This window comes from Kryptolebias marmoratus, linkage group LG11 (genome assembly GCF_001649575.2).
Source record: "Kryptolebias marmoratus isolate JLee-2015 linkage group LG11, ASM164957v2, whole genome shotgun sequence".
Classification (NCBI taxonomy): Eukaryota; Metazoa; Chordata; class Actinopteri; order Cyprinodontiformes; family Rivulidae; genus Kryptolebias; species Kryptolebias marmoratus.
This window is the reverse complement of record NC_051440.1, coordinates 4,703,320-4,726,246: the sequence shown is the minus strand read 5'-3', so window position 1 is coordinate 4,726,246 and position 22,927 is coordinate 4,703,320. Positions and strand designations below refer to the sequence as shown.

At 39.6% G+C, this 22,927-nt stretch overlaps 2 protein-coding genes across 4 annotated transcripts in view; both read right to left on the bottom strand.

The window, feature by feature from the left end:
• LOC108248188 (INSC spindle orientation adaptor protein) overlaps positions 1-12,708 on the bottom strand; it is a 64,713-nt gene extending 52,005 nt beyond the window's left edge. The window contains exon 1 of the mRNA XM_017436799.2: positions 12,168-12,708. The gene's annotated coding sequence lies outside the window, so the exon portion shown is untranslated. The remainder of the gene's footprint in view (positions 1-12,167) is intronic.
• Positions 12,709-17,628: 4,920 nt separating this feature from the next.
• LOC108248191 (calcitonin gene-related peptide) lies at positions 17,629-22,137 on the bottom strand. Of its 3 annotated transcripts, none has more exons than XM_017436807.3 (5): positions 21,990-22,137; positions 21,066-21,157; positions 19,948-20,082; positions 18,104-18,291; positions 17,629-17,971 (listed from the first exon to the last, which is right to left on the bottom strand). In XM_017436807.3, the coding sequence occupies exons 2-4, from the start codon at positions 21,149-21,151 to the stop codon at positions 18,129-18,131; spliced, it is 384 nt and encodes a 127-aa protein (XP_017292296.1). In that variant the 5' UTR covers positions 21,152-21,157; positions 21,990-22,137; the 3' UTR covers positions 17,629-17,971; positions 18,104-18,128. The 3 variants fall into 3 exon arrangements, with proteins under 3 accessions (XP_017292296.1, XP_017292297.1, XP_017292295.1); XM_017436808.3 differs by having other exon boundaries at positions 18,104-18,288; XM_017436806.3 differs by lacking the exons at positions 17,629-17,971; positions 18,104-18,291 and adding an exon at positions 18,533-19,156.
• Between the last annotated feature and the right edge of the window lie 790 nt (positions 22,138-22,927).

The window sequence follows — 22,927 nt, the reverse complement described above, 5'->3', positions numbered from 1 at the left end:
TGACGCATTTTGCTAACTCCATAATCTGTCGTCACCTTGCAGTTCTCCATGTCACACAGAGAACCACAAGCTTGTTTCAAGTGGGCTTGATTTTGTTTTTATAGAACTCTATTTAGGATTGTTTTAGGCCCATGTCAAATAAAATAAAGAAAAAAAGGCATGAAGGAGATCAAATTCAATGGGACTAGTAATCGAGAAAATTGCTCAATTACAATTTTATATGGTGTTCAAAATAGCTAGATTTATGGGTGCTGCTACACATGACTCAACCTCAACCACACCCAACTCAAAATCATACTTTCATTGACTGAGATGCATTCCTTGTTGCAAAAAGGGAAGACCCAATCAAAATGGAGGAGCTGCCAGCTTGAAGATACAAAGGATGAGTTCAGCTGAGAAAATATTAACAAATAGTTAAGTTTGTATTGAGTGCATCCAACTTGAAAAATGTGGTAGTATTGACTAAAAGACACTGATCATCAAATTAGAATTAAATTTTAAGCAAATACATCACATTAGGACTTGTTGGATCATCCCAAAGATCCGGTCCTCTGGCACAAACAGAGTAATATTGTGTATGCTGTTAAGTGCCAGGAGGACTGTGATCAGTTTTACATCAAATAAACAAAACAGCCACTGCCTAAAACGATGGTCCAGCATAGAAGAGTAACGTCATCAGAACAGGACTCTGGTTTACTCTCACCTGTTCGTCAGGTCACATAAGCGGCCATTGGGGCCCTAACAATCAGTCATTAGGCTGATGGATTTTTGCTTGTGAACAACTAGCTTTGGATGTCACCAGCAACTGGTTGATTCACCATGTGAATGTGCTTCTTATAAGACTGAGTTTCCTTGCAGCTCCTCAGACTGAAGAAGATGAGACATTTCAACAAAGAAAAACCCATCTAGAGGACTTGAAGCAATCTTTTTAGACTAGATTTGAGTATTATTTTATATTGTTTTATAATCAAATCTGCAGCAAACCAACCTGCTGATCAAAGCAATGAATTATTTTTCCAGTTCTGTAACATATTTTTTGACACAATTCATTCTTGGAACCACAGCTTCAGAAAGTAGTTGAGTTTTAACAAGAGAACTTAGTCCACTTTCCTGTGACTTATTACTTGATCTTGTTTTAGGAATAAAGATCATTTCAGAAAAAAAAAAAAAAACCTAGCACTCCTTAAAGAAAGGCATATCGCCTGCTGCCTTGCATGCCAATGTTTTAAAGAAAAAATCTAGTGCAACCTGTTTGCTCTCTGGGTATGTGATAGGGATGACTCTCAGCTACTAAACCACCCAATTTTATCTCAGTATTTGTAAAAATGACTGAGTTGTTGCCATTTTAGTGCTTGGTAGGTAAATTTGTTGTGGCAGCCATCTTGAATCAGGTTGATTCCAAAAGTTAATCAATTGTGGCTGCACATCTAATAATTGCTCTGAGAGTTTCATTAAAATCTTTCCACTGGTTCATGAAATATTTTGCTTACAGGCAAACAAACAAACACACACATATACAGAGGCAAATACATGATCACCACCCTTTCATGGCAACAGGTAATTATTTTTTTGTTGTTGTTGTTGAATCTGATCAGGAGTTTAACTTCACAACACAGCAGAACAGTCACACTCTCTGAATGAGTGGAAAACTGACAGCTCAGTGCTGTAGTGCCTATGGGAAACCAAGAAAGTGCACTGAACTCCCAGCTGCTTTGTGGAGCTACTCAAGCTCAGCATAAGATCTCAATAAAACCACAAGACACGAGAGTAAACTTCATAAAACAGCAATTAAACAACCAGGCAGCACCAAGCTTTTTCAGTCTGTAAAAGTCTCCAGGTCCTCCACACATAAAGTTACATAACAGATAAAAATATTCTCCTCTGCTGTCTCCTGCCCTTTTATTTATACAGCAAAATTGATTGTAACAGTTTAATACAGACCGGGTATATCATATTGCTATAAAACACTGGCAGTCAAAGCAAGTGGCACAGCTTTGAATCATGTGGGCAGAGTTTTAACATTAATAATAAACACGTGAGTAATAAGTGTGATTGTGATTTTATGTTGGACTTCAAGCAAGTGGACACAACTGCCCTTTGAAACAGATCGCCCACAGCAGCAGGAGCTCTCAGCCCCGAGTCTGTTCTCCACCTGTCAGTCACACGTGGAGTGGCATCCAGGTGGCATTTATATCCTACAGCTCCTTCAGTTAGATCAAGTGCACTGGAAATGGCACTGGTGCATTTATGGGTCAATGTGAGATCTTGGAAAAACCACACAACTGACACCATCAATGTACAGAATACATTTTGTACTCCATCTGCCTGTCTGCAGACAAAATGACAAGCAAAATCAAAGACATAGCATTTCCTGAAAGAATGCATATCACCCGCTGCTTTTCATGCCAGAGTTTCAGACTAAGATCATCTTGTGTTGAGAAATGACTGAGTAGCTATTTCGGTCAAATCTTGAAAATAACATTATGCAAAATCTCATTCAATATTGTGAGATGTCACGCTAACAGTATGTGTTGTGAATGACTCTCAGCTACTACCTCAAATTTTAGCTCCGTATTTGCAATTTGACTAGCATCATAAAAGCCATTTTTGTGTTAGCTAATGTCAGTTAGTTGTGACAACCAATTTAAAATAATTGACTCCAAATGTTAATCAGTTATAGATGTTCACCCAATGACTGCTTCCTGAAAGTTTCATTAGAATCCATCTAGTGGTTCATAAGATATTTTGCTAACAGACAGACAGGGTTGACTCAAACAGTTAAACTTTTAAGTAAAGCTCTTGTGCAAAAACTAGCACTTGGAGTATGTGTCGTCAGTGATTCTCAGTTACAACCACACAGTATCTATAGAATTGACTGAATTATGGTCATTTTTTTGTTTTCTAAGATAAGTCAGCTGTGGCAGCCATCTTAAATTGAGTTTCAAAATATAATCAGTTGCAAAGGTGCAATGAATATTTCCTGACAGTTTAATTACAATTTACTGAGTGGTTCTGAAGATATTTTTGTAACAGACTGACAGAGTTGACTCCAAACAGTGGCCAAATTTTAAACAAAGATCTTGTGCTGTCTGTAAGCACTGAGACTACATTTTAGGAATTAGTGTCAGCTTTTATCACATCAATTTGTTGGCAATATCAGCAAAATTGACTGAATTGTAGCTACATTGGGGATTTTTAAGTTTAGTCAGCTGTAGCAGCCATCTTTGATCACATTAACCCCAAAGGTTATTCAGTTGTGGATGTACATGCAGTGATTATTTTCTGAGAGTTTCATTAAAATTTGTCCAGTGGTTCATGAGATATTTTGCTAACAGACAGACAGACATGAACACATGCAAATACAGATAGGGGCCAGACAGGATGACTTTTGCCAGCAGTCAGTAATGAAAACTGAGAAGAAGGAATAGACAATGCAATAGGAGCAGTGCCTTGCAAGTCCACCCCACAGCTGTTTGACATTAGGAGGTGGGAGTAAATCATGTGGGCTGGGTCCTTGCGAGACGGAGGGGGAAGATGGGGGCAGAAATAAGGGGTGCAGGGTAGGTCCTGCCCAGATCTAAGCAGAGGAACATATGAACTACTTTACTCCGGGGTGGGATTAGTCAACACTTTTTTCCACTGACTGACTACCAATTGAAAGGCACAACATTAATGGGACTCACATGGGCTCCCCTTGATAAGTAAATATCAGCCGCAGAAGTAGGGCAGTATGTAAGAAAGGCTCCTTACGTAGCGGCACACATGGCACTTCAAAAAGCTATTTACTGCTTTTTTTCCACTTGGGGTAAAAAAAAAAAGAAAGAAAACAGTGAAAGTTTTGGGGGCCATTAGATATGGCAAACAATCAGCCATGTCTTATTTAACATACAGCATGGTCTAAAAAAAGAAACAGTGTAAAATAATTTTATTCTTTGATAAAATTCTGGCAGTCCATTTTGGTTTTTGATTGAAAATGAGTTAAACTAAACAAAAGGCATTTGTTTCAACTTTTTAGTCTCAGTGTGTCAGGCAAGAATGGGTAGGTGATTTTATGACTTCATTTGTCTCTAAAGGGTTATCATGAGTGTATGAAGCTATTTGAGCCTGAGCCTGGCAGCAGAAGACACTGCAGGGTTACTCAAATAGAAAGGATCACTGGAATGGAGCGGAGAAAATCTCGGAGTAGTACCTCCTCCCGACTCCCTGAGGTGCTTCTCAGCGGACGTTTTAGCAAGGAGGAGGGGGGAGTGGTGACCTTTCTCTCTCCTGTGAATCTCACGGCAAACAGGAGCACGCAAGTACAGAAGCTTCAATTTCCTCCCATGATCTTCTCAATGAACCGCGACAACAGCCACCAAGCGAATACAGTAGATAGCCATCACATCAGAGACAGATAAGCAGACTGAAGCTCGCAGAGCCGTGACCTGCCTCCAATTAGGGAATGCAGATGGGAAGAGAAGAACAGAGCAAAGAAAAGCAAAGGGGTCAAAAAAAGGGACGCTCTAATTCCACCAGTCTGATATAGATTTATCTCCCGGACTCTGGTCCCTGAGTGGCTGCCATATTGGACCCACCTACACAGAAATTTATACCTGCACTCTTCTAATTGAGTCCCCACTTTGAAGAGTCTTCACCCAGTCACAGATGCTGACATAGTTTTGTGTCAACAGTCACAATTATCTACAATAAAGCATCATCAGTCATGTGTGACGCAGCACTGATGACAGCAGGCCAGTCTCTTGAGTTCAGGGGGGGTTATGGTGCTTTGTTACTGCAGTTCATTTTTTCCTGTATTGGATTTCTTAGTTCCTTGTGTTTCTGTGTGTTTTCAGTTTATCAGTACATTTCAGTCTTTTGGTCGTTACTGCCATGTTTTTTTTTATTACTTTTCTGTTCCCTGTTTAGTTCCTCATCTACCCCGATTATTCACTCAGTACACCTGTTGTCAAGTTACCTTCTCATCTGTTATCAGTCTGTAATCACCCTCCTCAGAACGTATTAGCCCTGGTTTTCTCCTGCTTGTTGTCAGTTCATTGTTGACCCTCCATGTTTCAATCCTAGCATTTGGTTCCTGGTACAACTTAATCTATTTGGTTTTTGTTTTATTTTGTTAATTGATGCTCGGAGTCGGTGGATGCACACCATTTGCAGCTTAGCTGGCAGAGTGTCTAGCTGACATAATACTTTTATTATGAATACTTTTCCTCCTTGCCACTTATCATGACTTCTACTCAGGTCATAGTCTGGCGATCTGAAAAGGAATGTGCCCAGCCTGCATGACTCTTTCTTGCCATCTTGGGTCCTCTTTAACCATAACTCTTAACAGGTGGCACTTTAAAGTTGTGATCCAACATCATGTTCTTACTTTAAACTTCAGTTGAGCACATTTTTATGCCACTATTCATTATGTTCTTTTGCAGGCACTTGAAAAAACAAACAATTATCTTGAACATAACAGTTGTTTCTCAGCTGAGAAAAACTACATCTTTGTTTGAGACCAGCTGCTGGCTTCATGGTGTTAAAAATGTTAAGTCATAGGTTTGGAGTTCAAAAGGTACCAGCCCGAGGGGTCCGATGTTTCAGGGTCAGCACAATCACATAAACATGTCCTTAGCAGGTTTCTCAGGTAGTTTATTGAAACTAATACCTTTTAGCTATGGACAACATCACGCATTTGATGTGATTTTAATGCAATTGCCTATTATTTTAAAAAATAGCAAGATGTTTGCACTACACTTTGCATAGTAACGTGTTATTATAATAGTTTATTTTTATTATGTAAGGGAGTTATAAATGTGTAAGCTTTAACACATTTCTGAAACCTGACTTCACCTACTTGCCACCGACACATTATTACATTGGGGATATTAAGATTTTCACATGGGTCCCATCTGCTGGAGCTTCTGAAGAGTCTCCAATATTCAGGGTTTTCCCCACAAAGCTGCAAAAGGTCTTCCTGATCCTCTAACTCTTTGTTTGACATTGTAGTGTGGTGCAAATTGTTCCTCCTGTTCTTACTTTTATCACAAAAATCCCACCCACCATGTACTGGAATTACAGAAAGGTGAGAAGTTAGAAAAACATTGAAGCCTTAACTTTTTACAGTGAAGGTTGAGCTGTTGTACTGTGAGGGAATATGAGTGGTTTGGCTCCATTATGGGTTCTTTAAGAGGTAAGCATCATGGCAAAAAGAATAGGAAGTTGGTCTGAAAGAAAGACCTTTATTGTATGATGGGCCAATTCTAATTCTAGAGAAAGTGGTCAGAGCACTGGTTATCCTCCATGATACTGAACACCAATGGGTACTATAAATTAATACCTTAAAAGAGGACGTCTACCACCCTCTTTAAAACAACTAATAAAAAAGGTTGATGCTTCAACCCTCTGAAGAAACAAAAATATGTAGAATCAAAGCCAAAGTACCCTGAAGCAGCTCTGTGATATGTGGATGCTAAGGCTAATTGCTTTGTTTTTCTCCTTGACTCTCTGTAAGCCGTAGGTCATAGCCGTCATCCTGCTTCCAAAAGCTTAAAATGGCTAACAGTTTGCATTTTGTCTGTAGCAGTGAGACCCTAAACAGAAAGAAAAACAAATGATCTACCTACAGAGTCACAGGCACTTCATTTAATTTTTTTTAATATAAAATTATTATTACTTTTTAAAGAACTCAATCGTCCTTGAGACACCTCTGTTCCTTTTCAGCTATGAACTGCCAACATGTATAATGGCCTTTCATATGTAGTTATTAAAATATTGATAACAATTGCAACAATAAACTCAAGTACCAAATGAAAAGCGCAATATTTTTTTCCCTAAAATGTGCGTTTTCCCAATGAAAACACAGTTCATGTGTGACTGAAACTGCCAACAGGCTGATCTTAGTGAGAAACAGTTTTTGGGGAAACACCAGACTTGTGGGTGGAGGTAACAGATGTCCAGGTCCTGAGCCCAGAAAGACCACACAGAAACAGACAGAAAGAAGGGAATTGCAATAAAAAATAAAGTATGATGTAAGTTTTTCTAAACCAAAAATAAAAGCACACAACTACAACTTTCCTTTAAACCAGGAATGAACTCTGAATCTTGAAAAAGAATTAACCCAATTTTGGGAACTTCAAGGAACCTGTTAAGGTACAAATAGGGACAGTTGTTGGTTTTTGATGGATGAAACTGTTTTTTTGCACTAAATTCTTAAATCCAGACTTGCAGGAAGTCGAGCTTTAATTCTCGTTTCAGGCTTTAGCTGTGGTCACAAATTTCAGTCCCACCCTCAGTGACAGTCATCGCTCATGATGGCCTACACTCTTCTAATGTCACAGGACAATGACTGCGTGGGCGAGACTGTGGAGAGGCAAGAGTTTTACAGCAGAAACCCTGATGTTCCCCACCCCATGGAGAGGAAACCTAATTAAACAGCATGTCAGCTCAGTCAGGGCCCCACCTGCATGCGTGGTTTGTGTTAACCACGACACGCCCTCCTGAGCTGTTCATCAGGCAGGGCAGAGGGGAATTCAGAGAGAAAAGTCTCTGAATTTGTCCCCAGACAGCCACGTATGATCAGACACAAGCATCGAATTGCAGTTGTCATAACCTGCCATATTCAGATGCTAAATGAGCTGTTAAAACCACTATGTTATTATGATAGTTTTAAATATGAAATGCTAAGCTGTTTGAAATGGTATATTAAAAATGCAATGATGCATAAAACCCAAAACTTCTAGTTAACAATCTTTTTTTTGTGGCAAATGGCATGTTTTAAAATGATATCTGCAGTCATTAGTCGCCCAAAAGGGCCTGTGCCAATGTTGTTAGCATTATTGTTTTAGCAAGAAATCCTTCTCACGTTTAATAATTACTTAAGCACTCTCTGTGTTAACAGGTTTTTCTGTGGATGATGGCCTTGCTACGATGTAAAAAATCTGCCACAACATGAACAGCCTTTGCAGGCATGTATTAAAAACTCTGTGATCCTACAGCTGCAGCCTGGTGCAGTGGGTATACAGAGCATGAGAATATCCCAGGGATGCAGAAAAACAGCAGGAAAAGCATATTTGGCTTATACTAAGTGTGAAGTAAAGTCAATATTGCCTTCACAAGTTTTCTAGATTTGCCTGCTGTGTATAATAGGTCATGCAGAGCGTAGCAGAGTCATCTATAGATATTAACAAGAAAAACTGGTTAGGATGTTGGGACTGTCTCTGGTTTTTGTAACACAGAAGCTATTGGAAAGCTCAAAATTATAGTTTTGTTGGGTGATATAAAATTATAAAACAAAATAACTGAAATTCACTCTGAGGAACAGCTGAAGGCAATAATTTTCAGTCAAAGAGGGTTCGAGACATTTCACTTAAAACTATAATTGTCAACATTGTGATGACAGTTAGGGAAACATAAAAAAGAAGATGGCAGGAAGTACAAGATTTGTCCACAGGGTTTTATGCAACACTTCCAGTGGGTTTTTGGTTTTTTTTTTTTTTTTTTGCGTTTTTTTCTCACAGCAGTGTGCGCTCATGCAAGCTCTATACTGAAAGGCTCAAGCTGAGATTTAACCAGGAAACAGTGTTAACCACGGCGCCTCCCACTGTGGCATCCATGGAATAAGAAAAACAAAATGGAAATAGCTTGCATATTTCTGCCTGTATATGTATGTATATATTTATAGGTATGACTACTCTGTCTTATGTATTGTTGTTGTCACATAATTACATGGTGACAACATGACTTGCATCACCCTAAAGATGCATGTTATCCTTGTAGACAATCTTGCTGACTGTACTTTTATTGTACATTTATCAGCACATAGATGATGCTGGTTGAATCTTTGGTCTCATAGCACATGGTGAACAAAGGAAGAGAAGCAAATAAAATAGGACCCTGGATCTATGCACTCACGCATGGAAAATGCCCTTAAAAATTTTTCACCTCACTCTTGCGATCTTTATTTGTCTGTTTCTAATTCATACTTTTTTTTTGTATTGCTCAGGTTCTGTAGTAAAAAAGACTTTTAGCCTCAGTTATTTTTGCCGTTTTGCACCATCTCACCTTTCATCACTCGCATGCAAACTAGATCAGCTCCTACTCCACTCCATTTCCCAAACTATTTATGCCACAACGGTGTTCGGCTTCAACGTGACTTAGAACAAAAACATAAAACATTTTCCACTGGAGAGCACTGCGCAATATCCTAAGAGGAACATTAATTCTCATTTAATGGCATGAGATGGCAAGTGGAGGTAATCACTAAAAGGATGTTTGCAGTCCATTCCTGTATTAGCAATTTATAAAGTAAGCATGTCGAACTGATGTGGCCAAAAAAAAGTCAGCCAGTCATGTGTGGTAGAATTTAGGCTTGGTTTTAGTGACTTTTACAGTCACTATAAAAAGACAAAGTACCAAAATGATAAGAGAGATACAAGTCCTGTTCAGAATACTTTTGAACTTGAACGTTCTTTGAATTTATGTAGACAGGAGTGGGGATGCGTTTATGAAACAATGATGTAGCAGCCTATTTTTACACATGCCAACTCTAGCTATGTGCTCTAGAAACGGAAACAACACTGGAGCTGTTTTTATCCATCTAGCTGCATCTGTCTGACTTTATCCTGATCCTTTCACCATTAAACTGAGCTGAGCTGAAATGGTTAATAACTGAGAGGATACTTTAAATAGTATCAATTAAAAAAAAGACAAAATACAATTGTTTGGAGAGATTTATTCTTTTGTATTTTGATATGTTGTTGATTTGAATGCTCTTACCACTTAGTGGCACAGAATGGACAATTCAGCATTTGTTCTAATGGGTGGATGTAAACACAAATATAAACAGAGAAAAAAAAGAGCCATTTGAAACAATAGTAGTGTAGACATGGCCACGGGGTTTTCAGGTATTTGGACCTCTTCATTCTTTTCACTTTGGCAATGTTGCAGCCTAATGCTACAATCATTTAAATTATTATTTTCTTTTATCATAAACTAACGCCAGTACCCCATAATTAGATAAAAGCAAGAATCTTCTTTTATATAACATTTTAAGTTCACAAGTTTTTCCGAGCATTGCTAAATATCCATTTGTTTAAGTTAAGCAATTATTGTTATATTTTCTTAAATGAAAACTGCATATTGCTGTTGTATATTGGCAAACGATTGCCCCTATCTCTAAAGATTGGCACTGGCCATAGAAATACTCATATCTATCAACCTCTACTCCCATATCATTTGAATCCTGCTGAGATGTTTTTGCAACTTGATTAAAGTCCACCTAATTTATTCTATGTGATATTGAAAGGCAAATTAGCCTCTAGAAAAGGTCTCCTAGCGTACAATGCATAACAGAGCAAAAACAAAACGAGGAGGTCAAAGGAACTGCCTGCAGATACAGGATTGTTGCCAGGTACAGATCAGAAGATGGCTACAAACAAAGGTCCCAAATGCTCATCGGCCTCCATAAATATCAAATGAAAACAGTTTGGTCTCCTCCAAGAGCTGGTCAGCCAGCCAAACTGAGTGGTCAAGAAAGAAGGGCCTTAGCAAGAGTGGAGACCAAAAACTTATTATTACTGAGCTTCAGAGATCCTGTGTTGAGATAGGACTAAGTGTATCTGCAGACTTCCACTGATCTGGGCTTTATGACTGAGTAGCTTGACTGAAACCTCTCCTCAATGCAAAAAAAATCTGAAAGCTGTTTAAAGGACTCAGACTGAGGGGAACAAAATTCTCCAGTCTGATGAAACCAAGACTGAACTGTTTGGTGTCATTTCTGAACGTTATGTCTGGAGGAAACCAGGCACCGCTCATCATCTGCCCAACACCATCCACACGGATCAGGGTTAAGAGAAAACCGAATGAAATAATATATAGACATATCCTCAAAAAAAACCTGTTTGACAGACCTGAGAACCTCAGACTGAATCAAAGTTTCACCTTCCAGCATGACAATGACCCAAAGCATACAGTGAAGACAACACGAATGGCTTAGAGACAACTCTGTGAATTCTTAGAGTGGACCAGCCAGAGTCCTGACTTGAACTTTATCAAACATCCCTGCAGAGACCTGAAAATGGCTCCACCAACAGTATCCATGCAACCTGAGTTTGAGAGGATTTGTAAAGAAAATTTACAGAAAATCTTCTAAACCCTGGCGTGGAAGGCTTGTTGCATCTAAACTAAAAGACTCAAACCTGCAATTGTTGCCGAAGATGCTGCAACCCAGCACATAGTAAAGGGTTTAAATGCTTACAGAATTTTGGCATTTAAGGTTTTTATTCTTAATAACCTATATTTACAAAATTGTACAAATTTCTGTTATCACCATGTCAGTTTAGCATCTTGCTGCTCATTCTTCTTTTATTTTATCTGCTCATTCTTATTGCTCTCATCATTATCAGCAGCAGACACAGAAATTAAGTCTTAAGAAAAAGACAGGAGTAACCCACTCTACATTAGCATGGTGAACAGATAACAGCGGAGGAGTGTTGTAGTCTATTAGTAGTTGTGGCGAAAAACAAAGTTAGAAAGAGACCAAAAAGAAAAAAAAAATCATAGGGGCAACTATTCATTTGCTGTCTCAGTGTCAACAAATTATTTGCACAAATAAAAGTTCCATTTGTGACATTGTGTTGAAGTTAGAGTAAACCATTAAGTGCTGCATATCTTCTTTGCTTTTACTTGCATATAGGTTTTGATGCTGGTACTGACTTCTTTTAAATATGCTTTGGCTAGGGTTTTGTCAGTGATTTGTGTAGATGTCCTTAAATTATTTCACAAAATAATAAACTGAAGCTTATAGGAACATATCAGTGACTGAACACTTCCTTAAAACCTCTAAAAATTAAGGTATTGAAAAAACAATAGTAAAGCCATTAGTAAAACAATTTTAAAGACTGTAAAGACTACTTTTTCTTCAGTGAGCTTTCATCACCTACATGCAACATCAAGAGGAGCATTAACATCAGTCACATTTTGCAGTTTCTAACTTAGCTAACTCAACGGGACGCGACAAATTTTAAGAAAGTACAGCTTGTATGTATTTGATGTGCTGCATTTAAATCAGACATGCTGCAATGGACCCGGTCATGCTCCCAGACACTTTCCTTAAGGTGAAAAAAGTTATTCCCAGCATCATTTCACCTTTACAAAAGCTGAGATTTGACTAAACTTGCCAGACTTACCCATTCTCTTTATTAGTGACGGAAAGGTAAAGTGTCTCCATTCGAGTTCATCGTTAGAGCTTGCGGTTCTTGTCTTTGGCCCTCCAAATCCTCTGTTCTTCTGCTCGCTTTCATTCGCCGGCCTAGCTCTATTTTGCTCTGTCTCCTTGTGTAGAGCCCAGCTGGTGCAACCACCACCAAAGCCTGCTGGAGTACGACTGCTCCAAGTCTAAGCACAACTGGCCTTATAGGTTTTACTTACAGAGAAAAAGTCCACATCCCACTGTCAGTCAAACAGTCGAGCATAGTTTCGGCTGGGCTGCCATCCAAACAGACATGAAACTATTCTATTTCGGTCCGCCATATGAGCAGTGGTGCAGTTCAGAGGAGGGGGTAAGATTCTGTGGTGGAGCATGTAATTGCAGAGTGACCTGTTATGGTGAGATGTAATTGCAGACCTCATCAGATGGAGAGAAACTGCCAACAAGACAAGGTAAAGGACTTTTAAATAATGCTTTGGAAAAAAAAGAAACAAAACAGACCACATAAATACATGAGAAGCTGGGTTCCAGATGTGGCAGGAGCAAAAGGGAGGGGAGGAGAAGAAGGAGAGGGAGAGGCATGAAAAGAAAGCCAGATGAAGAAACTGCCATGGCAGCAGAACGAAGTCCCACTTCTGACACGGTGAAAGGGTGTTTACCTTCCAAAGAACAGTCACAAAGATGGAAAGGGGGACTGGGGAAGATGAGAGGATGTCGGGGCCCGGCCTTGTGTTGTTTCTGGACCTTTACCATGAGCTCCCCTGGGTGTCTGGTTTCACGTCAGCCTTGAAAGTGTCTACCTTATGGAAAAACTGGGAGCTTTAAAAATGGAGGAAAGAAAATAAAAGTATAAATGGCAGTCGGCTGGTTTCCATTACACCAAAGATCCAGCTGGTCTGGGCTGTTGCAGCTCACATTGTTTGAATCTTGAGTGAATAATTATCATGTGATTAGGTGAAGTGCATGGCTTCACAAACACTCCCTTGCGTATATAAGACCCTATTCCACTGTATGAAGGCAATAAATATTAGTCTAAGCTTAAATCTCAATGTAAACAACTAATTTCCTCATAAGTTATACCTAATTTCCCAGCAAAAGCATAAGTTCTCTCTTAAGCAAACTGAAAGATGCATATTTATGTGAAAAGGCAGCTAGATCTAGCTAATGAAGTGAGTATTTCAGGAGAAATAAAAGCTTTAGAGGAACAAATAAGCTTTCTGGCCTTTGCAAGCCTGGTTTTACTCTTGATGACATTGTTTAAATGCTAAATAAGAATAGCCAGCAAATTGTTGTTGTTTCAGCTAAAATAGGACACAAGTTACAAATGTTATGTAATGATTAAAATAACGTACATTCCAGAGAAGTTGAGTATTTTCCTGGTAAACACTCGGAGGTTTGTACTCCAGGATAGACTCACTCAGTCATTTTTTGTGCCCACCTTATCCTGTTGAGGTTTACTGGTGCTTATTCCAGAAATCAATAGGCAAGTGGCAGGATACACCCTGGGTAGGTCACATGAAGGTTCTTTAATTAGACTTCCCACTGTCTAATTAAAGTAAAATCTCCAACATTATAAAAAGTTTGAACTAAATAAAGGTGTTTGATTATAGTTATAGAAATTTGTGTGTGGTAGTGTATGTCTTAATGTGTTATGTTCAGTGTTTCTAGGCAACCTTAAAAGTGAAGGAAATGTTTAAAAGTTGCTTTTACTACGTTCCAGATCTGTGTAAGTGAAACAGAAAGATAATAAAGAAATTATCTTTACTTATACTTAATAAACCCCTAACACCTTTATAAAATGTAACATGTAAGTGATCATAAAAAGATGGGCAAAGGTATAAGACGACTTAAGACTAGACTTTAGACTTTATTGTCCCCAAGGGGAAATTCTTTTCCACAATCCAGCCCCTGCACCCCCATCACCAAGCACAATGACATACAGCATGAAACAAAGCATAACATAACACCATTACACAAGGTTCAACATTAAATGATATCCTCAGCCGGGCCTGTTATTTAGGGCAGCTATAACTGTGGGCATCAGACGTTTCCTAAAACGAGCCCTCCTCCACTGGAATGTCCTATATCTGCACCCCGAGGGCAGGAAGGTGAGGTTCCTGTAATGGATGAGTAAAGTCCTGTGTTATTGATAATGCAATGCATTTGATGGCCTTATTATTGAGTTCAGAAAGATTGGATGTGGGCAGACTGATAATTTTTGCAGCAACATTGGTTATGTGTATGAGTTTAGTCTGATTTTTAACAGTGAGCATGTTGTAAAAACAGGTACAGCAGTACAGTAGAATGGATTGAACAGTAGAATGTACAGCTAAAAGTAGCAAAACGATAGCTAGAAGTTACTAGCAGTAACTAGTAGTAGGTAAGGTGGTAGTAGTAGAAAACAAATAATATAAATGTTCCTGACTATAAGTCAGACTAAAAGTCAGACTAAAACTTGTTCACGGAAAGGAAAATGGTGCCGATGAAGGTTATGGACGAAGCAGGGTTTTTGTTCCCGGAAAAATAATCATATGGCTAAGTAGGAGAACCTTGTGGATCATAAAGTAGCCCAGATGCAACGTGATGACTTCAGCTCTGTGTTTCTCTTACCATCAATTTACTCTTTTCAGCATTAAAATGAAGCATCTTCCAAAGCCGTAGGTTTGGAAACAGAGTTTGTGGTGTGGGGTTTCTGGGAACCGGACCAGTGGCATGTCGTCTCTTTAGAGATGGGGCTAATTTCTTGGTTTCCACAGTATGAACTGTTTAATTCTATACTAGAAGGGCCCCATTCAGAGCAGCTGCGGTAGCATTAGGACTGCTTTTCTCATTTCCAAAATGTGGGATTGTTAGATTACTGTTAAGAAAGAAGTTTTAAACCAAACCAGTCCCAAAAATCAGCCCCCAATCTCTTGTAACCCCTCAATTATCAAGAAGATGGCGATGACCCCCCCCCCTCTCTCTTCAGTCACGCAGGACATATTTCCATGAGGATTTCAGCATCACTCCAACTTCACTGCTGATTCTCCCCAGACATACATAGAAGAAGAACAGAAACTGGAATGGAGAAAGAATGGAAAAACTGCAAAAGCCAATGACAGATAACAGGGTTTTTTTTTCTCAAGGCTTGAGGGGAGAAAGCACAAATCCAGTTTCCTACGTTTACTTTGATCACATAAGTTCTCATATTAGTCCCACATGCTGTCTCTTCTGGGAAATAATCAGTCACACAATTGGGCTTGTAAACCACTCGATTAAACATCTGCTTTTTCATACTTTCAGATTTCCCCAAACATTTCTCAGATAACATTTGAGCTCAGTTTGATGTGTAACAAGAATAATCATTTGTTTAATTAGCGCAAACAGTTGTGCGCTTATAGCATGAAGCACTCAGAGGCAAATATTTATTCTGGAGCACACATGACATTGGTCTGTGTAGCTTGTATCCTGTTATTCACTTGCCCTCTTTTTGAACGAGCTCATTATTCTCCGAACCTATATCCCACTGTTCATTTTATTATCCAAAACCAAAAGGCTTTTATCTATTTATCCCCATCAGACTTTTTTTTTCTTTCTTTTTTTTCTTTTTTCACTTTTCAAATCTTCTGAAAAGTCTGCACCTGTGAATATTTGACCCCATTTGCAGAACACACGGCACGTTCTGGGATCGGGAAACTACCAGATGAAATGCTTATTCTTGTAATCTACATGTGTGTAAAAAAAGAATAAAAAACAATGTAATGTGCCTAATGTGATGTATTTTGAATGTTTAGTTTCTTTTACATTGTGGACTTTTTCAAATACACCAAGACAAACATTTTACCGTTAACGGAAGCTTTTCTATGTCACCCCCTTGTAGCTTTTCTAAAACTCATTTCTCATAGCAGAGCTCCTTGCAATGAGTCCTAATAACTGCCACTAAAAAACTGTGAGTGGTCTTAAGACTGAGGTAAACTTTGTCTTGGGTTTGGAGGAATTGCTTACATAAAAGACGAAGTTTTGTATAAAGATTGACTGACATGTTTTTTGATGGATGCTGATGTCGAGCTTTACAAATTGGGGCAGACAATGACCAATATACAGCACCTGGTGGGGGGGCTGGGCATGTATGCATTTACCATTTGAAAAAAATATAATTGTTTAACTTCATTAAACCTGTATTTAACAACAATTAAAAGAACACAGACTCTTAAATATATTAAAAACAACTTTGAAATTGGTTATTTACTCTCAGGTGTGGCCAATTGCCAGTTATTTGAGGTGTACCAAATGTCAGCCGATTAAATCGTTTTACTTCTAGTTATGACAGAAATCAAACATGTCTAAAAGGGTTAAACTGTTCTCTCTTCATTTGTGGAAAATACACAGAAGAAGCTGGTAAAACTCGGGATGCAGGGCTCACTCCAGTATCTTTTTAAAGGTTTTTCTCCTTGGGACTCCTTTGAAACTTTTTGTCAAGATAATTAGGTTGCCATCTATTGGAGCACTGCTGCAAAAACAAGTACAGCCCAAAATGTCCAGCCACTCCTCTAGGTTTAGTCTGTTGGTAAAAGAAATATAAATAAAATGAAGTCTGTTTGGGAAGAAATGGTTCGCTTTTGTGGAGCTAAAGAAGAGCAAGTCTGTCTGCAGGTTTGGGTGCCTCTTATTAAACAATCCCCCATGCACTTTTTTAGGTAAAATATCTAAACATAACTCTGCTGGTGTCAGTCATAAATCCTAAAACTGAAATGAAACAGCTGTGTGCATGACTGTGGATCTGACAACCAAATTTCTCCTACAGATATTTACTACACTTTCATTGTCTCCCTGTGCGTCTGTCTGCGAGGGAAACCCATTTAATCTTTAACCAGTGTTCCAAAAAGTTCCCATCATTTATAATTTGTGAACAGTACTTTTCAGTACCAGTAACACAAACCGAGTTTTGATGTAAAATGATGTCTTTCAGGCAGTTTCTCTCTGTGCCTGCTTAAAAAAACTTGCCAAGAACAACACAAGCACCCCAAACCCGAGTGTATCTAAAATACATTTTAATCTTGCTGAAATTAGTTTTCACAATATTGTTTACAATATTAATGCATCTTCGTTCTCTTCATCCTCGTTTGGGACTTGGAAACAGAGCTCTACAATCATGTTCGTGTAAATTGTTCTACATCAAGGCACAAGACAACAGCCGTTGTGTGTGTGTGTGTGTGTGAGGGGGGGGCTTGGGTAGGCGGATCTTTATTGGCGTCCCCCTGGCACACAGGAAAGCAGGTGACCCTCAGGAAGAATGTGAATGATGGGGGATGTTGAAGGATTAATTGAGGGTTGGTTTTTTTTGGTTGATTTTTTTTTTCTGCATTTGCTAATTTGTCTGTTATGTATCAACACAACTCTCGTTCATCTCTTGAGTTCAGGAGCCTTTTCATGCCTGNGAGATTGAAAATAAGAAAATGATAACCAGTGCTGTTTTCATTTTATTTTACAATGATTTTTATGTATAAAAAAGAAATCCTTGGGATGGGTTTTTTTCTTCTTTTTTTCAGGAGTTCATTTGTTCATGTACATAAAGTAAAGTGCTTTTTTTTTCTTTTCTTTTCTTTTATTTGCCAAAAGCAAAAGGTTTAACTAACAGGATGGAAATGGGGAAGAAACATTGTTTTCTTCTTCTGTAACTATATGAAAGATTGTGTAAAGGGCCAGTTCAGTATCTTCTGTTTAACGTTGCTTCTGTTGATTCTTGTTCACAGGTTGTTGTTGTTGTTGTTGTTGTTTCTAATGTTTTCTTTTCAAGGATTCAACCTGAAAGACAAAAAGAGAGAGGACAAAGAGGAGATGAACGCACATATTTAAAGAAAAAAAAATCCTCATTAATGTTCAGCTTTTGCAAATCATCACATCAGAGGTTTTCTGTCTTCAGTAGTGTGTAATTACCATTTCCCTGAAGGTTTTGGAGCGCTCACATCTGGATGCTTCTCCTTCGCCTGCCGAAGGCCTTGGCACCGACGTTGGTGGGGACGAAGTTGCTGCTGCCCATTCCTCCTGATCGGCTGAGGAAGTCCGCCAGGCGGTGAGTCACACAGGTCGCTGTGTTGCAGGCTCGTTTCTGTGCTGTAACGCTGCTTCAGGAGAGCAAACGGGGGTTAACGCCACAATCTGATGGGACATTTATCCAATTGTTCCCAAAACATAGACTTATAATGCAACCACAGCACAGGAACAGGAACCCCACATCAACCACACACAACATATATTTTCTTACCTTGGGGTTTTGTTGAGAACTTCTTAGATCATTCTAAGGACTTTATTTTAAAATATACTGACTAACTTTTGGTATCTGTGACAATAAAAATGAGCTACGGCTTCCTGGTAGAAAAATACGTTTATTGAACAACAAACATGGTGTAGCATGAGTGGATCATTTATTAGATTAGGTGATCTCTCTCAATTCTTAACTTTCAAAGGATCTTAGATGTCATCAAATGAGTCCACATACACAAAGACAGATGTCGAAAGTGGCTCCAGAATTACACTGGGATAAATAAAGTCTGATTGTCTACATTAAAAGAGGGGGGAAAATATTCTCTGCCAAAGAAAAAAGGCGGGGAAAAAAGGTAAAGGAAATGAAAAGTCATTTTCTTCTCATGTCAATCAAGCAGGTAAAGTCAGCATGCGCTTGCCCATATGGAAAAATGCTGGGAGGAAAATGGAACGGAGAGAGGGAAGATGATGGGAGGAGGAAAAAACGAAGGAAGGATGTTGGGGAATGAAGGAAGAGGAGTGGGGGAGAAAAAGGATTAGATGCTGTCAAACGTCTCGCCGTAGCTTGCATAGCTGTCGCTCTCGGGAGCACTGCGCTTCTTGCCGGGCGTTCCTGCTCCCACATTCGTGCGAGGGAATGTCTGCAACTTGTGCAGCTCCTGAGACAGTTTGCCCAACACACAAGTGCTGAGGTTGGAGCAGCGCTTGGTTAGGGGCCTGTCCATGCTGTTGGGGAGGGGACACACAAAAAAGACATGCAAAGAACAGGCTCATAGATGTGGGAAGAAAAAAAACATGCAGGTAGAATATTCTTTATTTTTATCTCTTGTCTTTTCCTTCGTTTGTTCACACTGATTTCTCATGCGTTTCTCCGTCTCATGCCATCACTGCTGTATCGAAGAGAAAAATAAAAAAAAAACATCCCAATCCCTTCCAGGCTCATGCTCTCACCTCCCTTTCAGAGATTCAAAGAACCTGTCATTCATTCCATCATGCGCTAAAAGGAAAACCCCCCACTCCAGAGAGTCCTGCCTCTTTTACACCCACAGAACAAACCAGTTGCTTCCTACAAACATGCAACTTCCTTTAACTGACATCATGCACACTTTTTTCAGTCTGATTAGCTCGTTCACATGCCCAGCAGGCAGAAATAATCTGTTCACAAGAAGTCAAGCTCATCCATGCGGGAGCAGGGTCATGACAGAGAATACAGATTTGTAGCTTTTAATTGGGGCTTTTTTTTCCCCTTTTTTTTAAATTTTGTCTTGAGAGAAGTACATACCTTTCTAAGATATTGAAGTGACATAGAAGTGTAGACGCAGCCACAGTTGTGTTAAGGTGAAACCTGAATACGATGAGGCCTTTTACATGGTAGAGGTACATGGTTTTGCCCATCTGTCCATTCTAAATTTTTTAACAACCCTTTTTTTGTTACATATTTTTCTACTCTTTAAAGTAAAAGTAAAATCAATTTTAAAGAAAAAAGTGGGGAAAAAAATCCATAAAGCCATATGTACCTGTTTCCTTCAGTCGCCTGCTGCTCTAGCTCCTCCGCCGTCATCTGAACGAACTCCTTAACGATGGCGTTTAATAACCTTCGCGCCTCGTAGTCCGTGAGCGTGACTCGGTCTGACATCGACTCTAATCCTGGTCTGTGGTGGGGTTGGTGGGGGGTCAAGGGGTCACAGGGTGAGCAAAAGGATTGACGTCAGTAATAATGTAATTCCTTTCGCTTTAGAGTTATTGCTAAAAAAAAAAAAAAGAGAGAGAGAGAGCAGGATATATAGTGGGGGTTGTTGGAATGGGGTGCTGGTGGAGGATAGGGGGGGAGGGGGTTGAGACGTCACCACCTCTGAAAGGTATGACGTCTGAGTTGGAGGACCAGCGGCCAATATGGGGGGGGGCGGACAATCTGCGGAAAGTGCCCCATTTGAGAAAAAGGGGAGGGGTGGTGGGGCTGGAGTCCAAGCAGCTTTAGATTTATTACAAAATCAATAGCTTCATGAGAACAGTCCGGGGAGTGGCTGGAATGGGACTTCATATAGATATATAAGTCTCATTTATCTCCCTCTGAAGTACAAGATATTTCTTTTTATTTTTTTTCTTTTGGTTTCTACTCGTATTCTTATAAAAGTTAAACTGAATACAGTTTCATTTATCTGCTTTAAACAACAACAAAAAAAACATTAACCATAAACTTTTAGTTTGGGGGCAAAATTTGTTTGTAGGATTGACGAAACTGTTCAAAAACCTAACAGAACATGTCCTGGTAATTTTCGGTCAGGAGTTCTGTTGTTTCTACAGTCATTTTCTGAAAGCACAGAGAAAAACCTCAGAACTTTGAGAGCTCAGTGTGTTTTAAACCTAAAGTCTAAAAACCTACACCAGAAACAAACAAATTTAAATTTTCAGTATGTGCAATTGCAAATATCATCCTTTTCGTTATGATGCATCCTAAAACTTTAATGCTACAAACTCTTTATATTTAAAGAAGGTATTTTACATCCCTGCAGGTGCTTGAAATTCCAACATTACTTACAGACATTGGTTGCTTTTCTGCACATATTTAGTGCCACTGTTAAATGCACGTCAGCTGAGAGTCTCAAGAGCGAAACATGAAAGTTGAGTGTCTCACCTGGCAGGGGCGGCTTGTGAGCAGTACATCTGGCAAATGACCAGGGCGTAGGCAACAAGGAAAGCAGAGATCTTCAACATAACCATGGTCCCCTAAACAGGGAAAAAGACAGTCCCCCATGTCAGCTTCTTGCCCACAAAACCACTGTTGCTCACAGATGTACCTATAAGACAATACGTCTACTTGCAGGTCGCGAACGCTCGTCTCATACTGTAGGGAAGAAGTTGTTACCTGAAAAGTAAGCTCAGTTCTACCTTACACCTCAGTCTCCTGCTGAACGCCCTCACACTCACACACACACACACACACACACGGCAATCCCTCTACTCTTCTTCATCAAAAACGCACTGTTCCAAGATATCCAGCCAAGAGCACAGGACATGTAGTTCTCTCATGTCATACGCAGCAGGTGTGACATGCCTGCAGGTAGCAGTGTGTGTGTGTGTGTGTGTGTGTTTGAGAAAGAAAAGGTAAGTAAGGGTCCCAGACTGTGCAATGGAGGTAACATTTGCTAAAGGGGAGGGGTGGAAAGCAAGGTGCGTGTATGTGTGTTGGGGGGGGGGGGTAGTCCAAAGCTTGCCAACTCCCTAAGGGACCAGTGCATTAGTGTAATGAGCTGCCAGCACTCTTTTACACACACACACTGGGACTGACACATACACACTCAAATCTAGGTGCTTCTGCCCAATTTTCTCTGTATCATGTCCGTTTTTTACTTCAAATTTTTTTTTTTTTTTTTTGCTTTTGTTGAAAGTCTTTCTTTCAGTCTTTCCTAGTTTTTCTTCACTGTTGTGCTTGGATCTGTCTTTGGCGTAAACATGGATGGGACTGATGCTGAAGACCCCAAACGCTAAATAACCTGGTTGAATAAATGTTTTGTTTCCAATTTGTTGCCTTGAAAAAATACTAAAAGCCAACACTTACCTTCAGCGATGTTCACCCAGCAAGAAAAAGCGTAAATAAATAGAAATCTCTTTGAATGCCTGTGCAAAACAAAATTAGTTGGCTTTCTCTGAAGTTGCAGAACAACTCTTGACTCTGTTGCATGTAGCGCCAACCACCAGCCTATATATCTCACCACTTGGATTTGTGCATTGACTGTGTAGGTGTTTAATTATCCGACACCGGCCAATCGCATCGCACTGATGCTGCAATGAGCCAATGGGATGCCTCCGCTTCAGTCTTGGCTCACCAAAAAGGATATGGCTTTTGTGCTGACGTCATTGCTCAGTCACTAAGTGCTCCATTCACAAAATCTACCAGCCATTTGGACCATTTGCCGTCCCCATTTTGCATTGATGTCATAAATTAAAGAGGAGGCAAAGCAACACTGGTGTTCATAGAGAAGCACCAACAGCAATAAAAACTCTTAAAAAGTTTACAAAAAAACTACATTTTATGCTATATTTCAAATGCCAGATCAATAGGGACACCCCAACCCCACCCCTGACCAGCACCACCACTCTCCTGAATAAGCACTTGCAGGCGGGGCCATCTGCTGGGAAGGGATGCATACTACACGGTGACGCATTTCTGGACTTTTCATTCATAACGCTGTTTGGATAATCCCAACTTTAGCATTACACTCATTCTATTTTACAGCATGCACTCCATTTGCAGTCAAGCGAAAGCAAAGTTTGACAACCTTCTTTCTCTCCAGAGTGAAACCTGGAACCATATTAAGGTAATAAAGTGATACCACAGACTGTCCAGTAATGATCAGTGCTGCTCGGGCCTCCTCCCACACACTGAGCAATCGACCAATCGATGACAGCCTGTGACAAGAGCCGTTTCTCAAAAGCAATTACACAAGTGTTTGTTGTGCACAATTGTCTCATTGCTCTGCCTTTTCATTAGTGTGC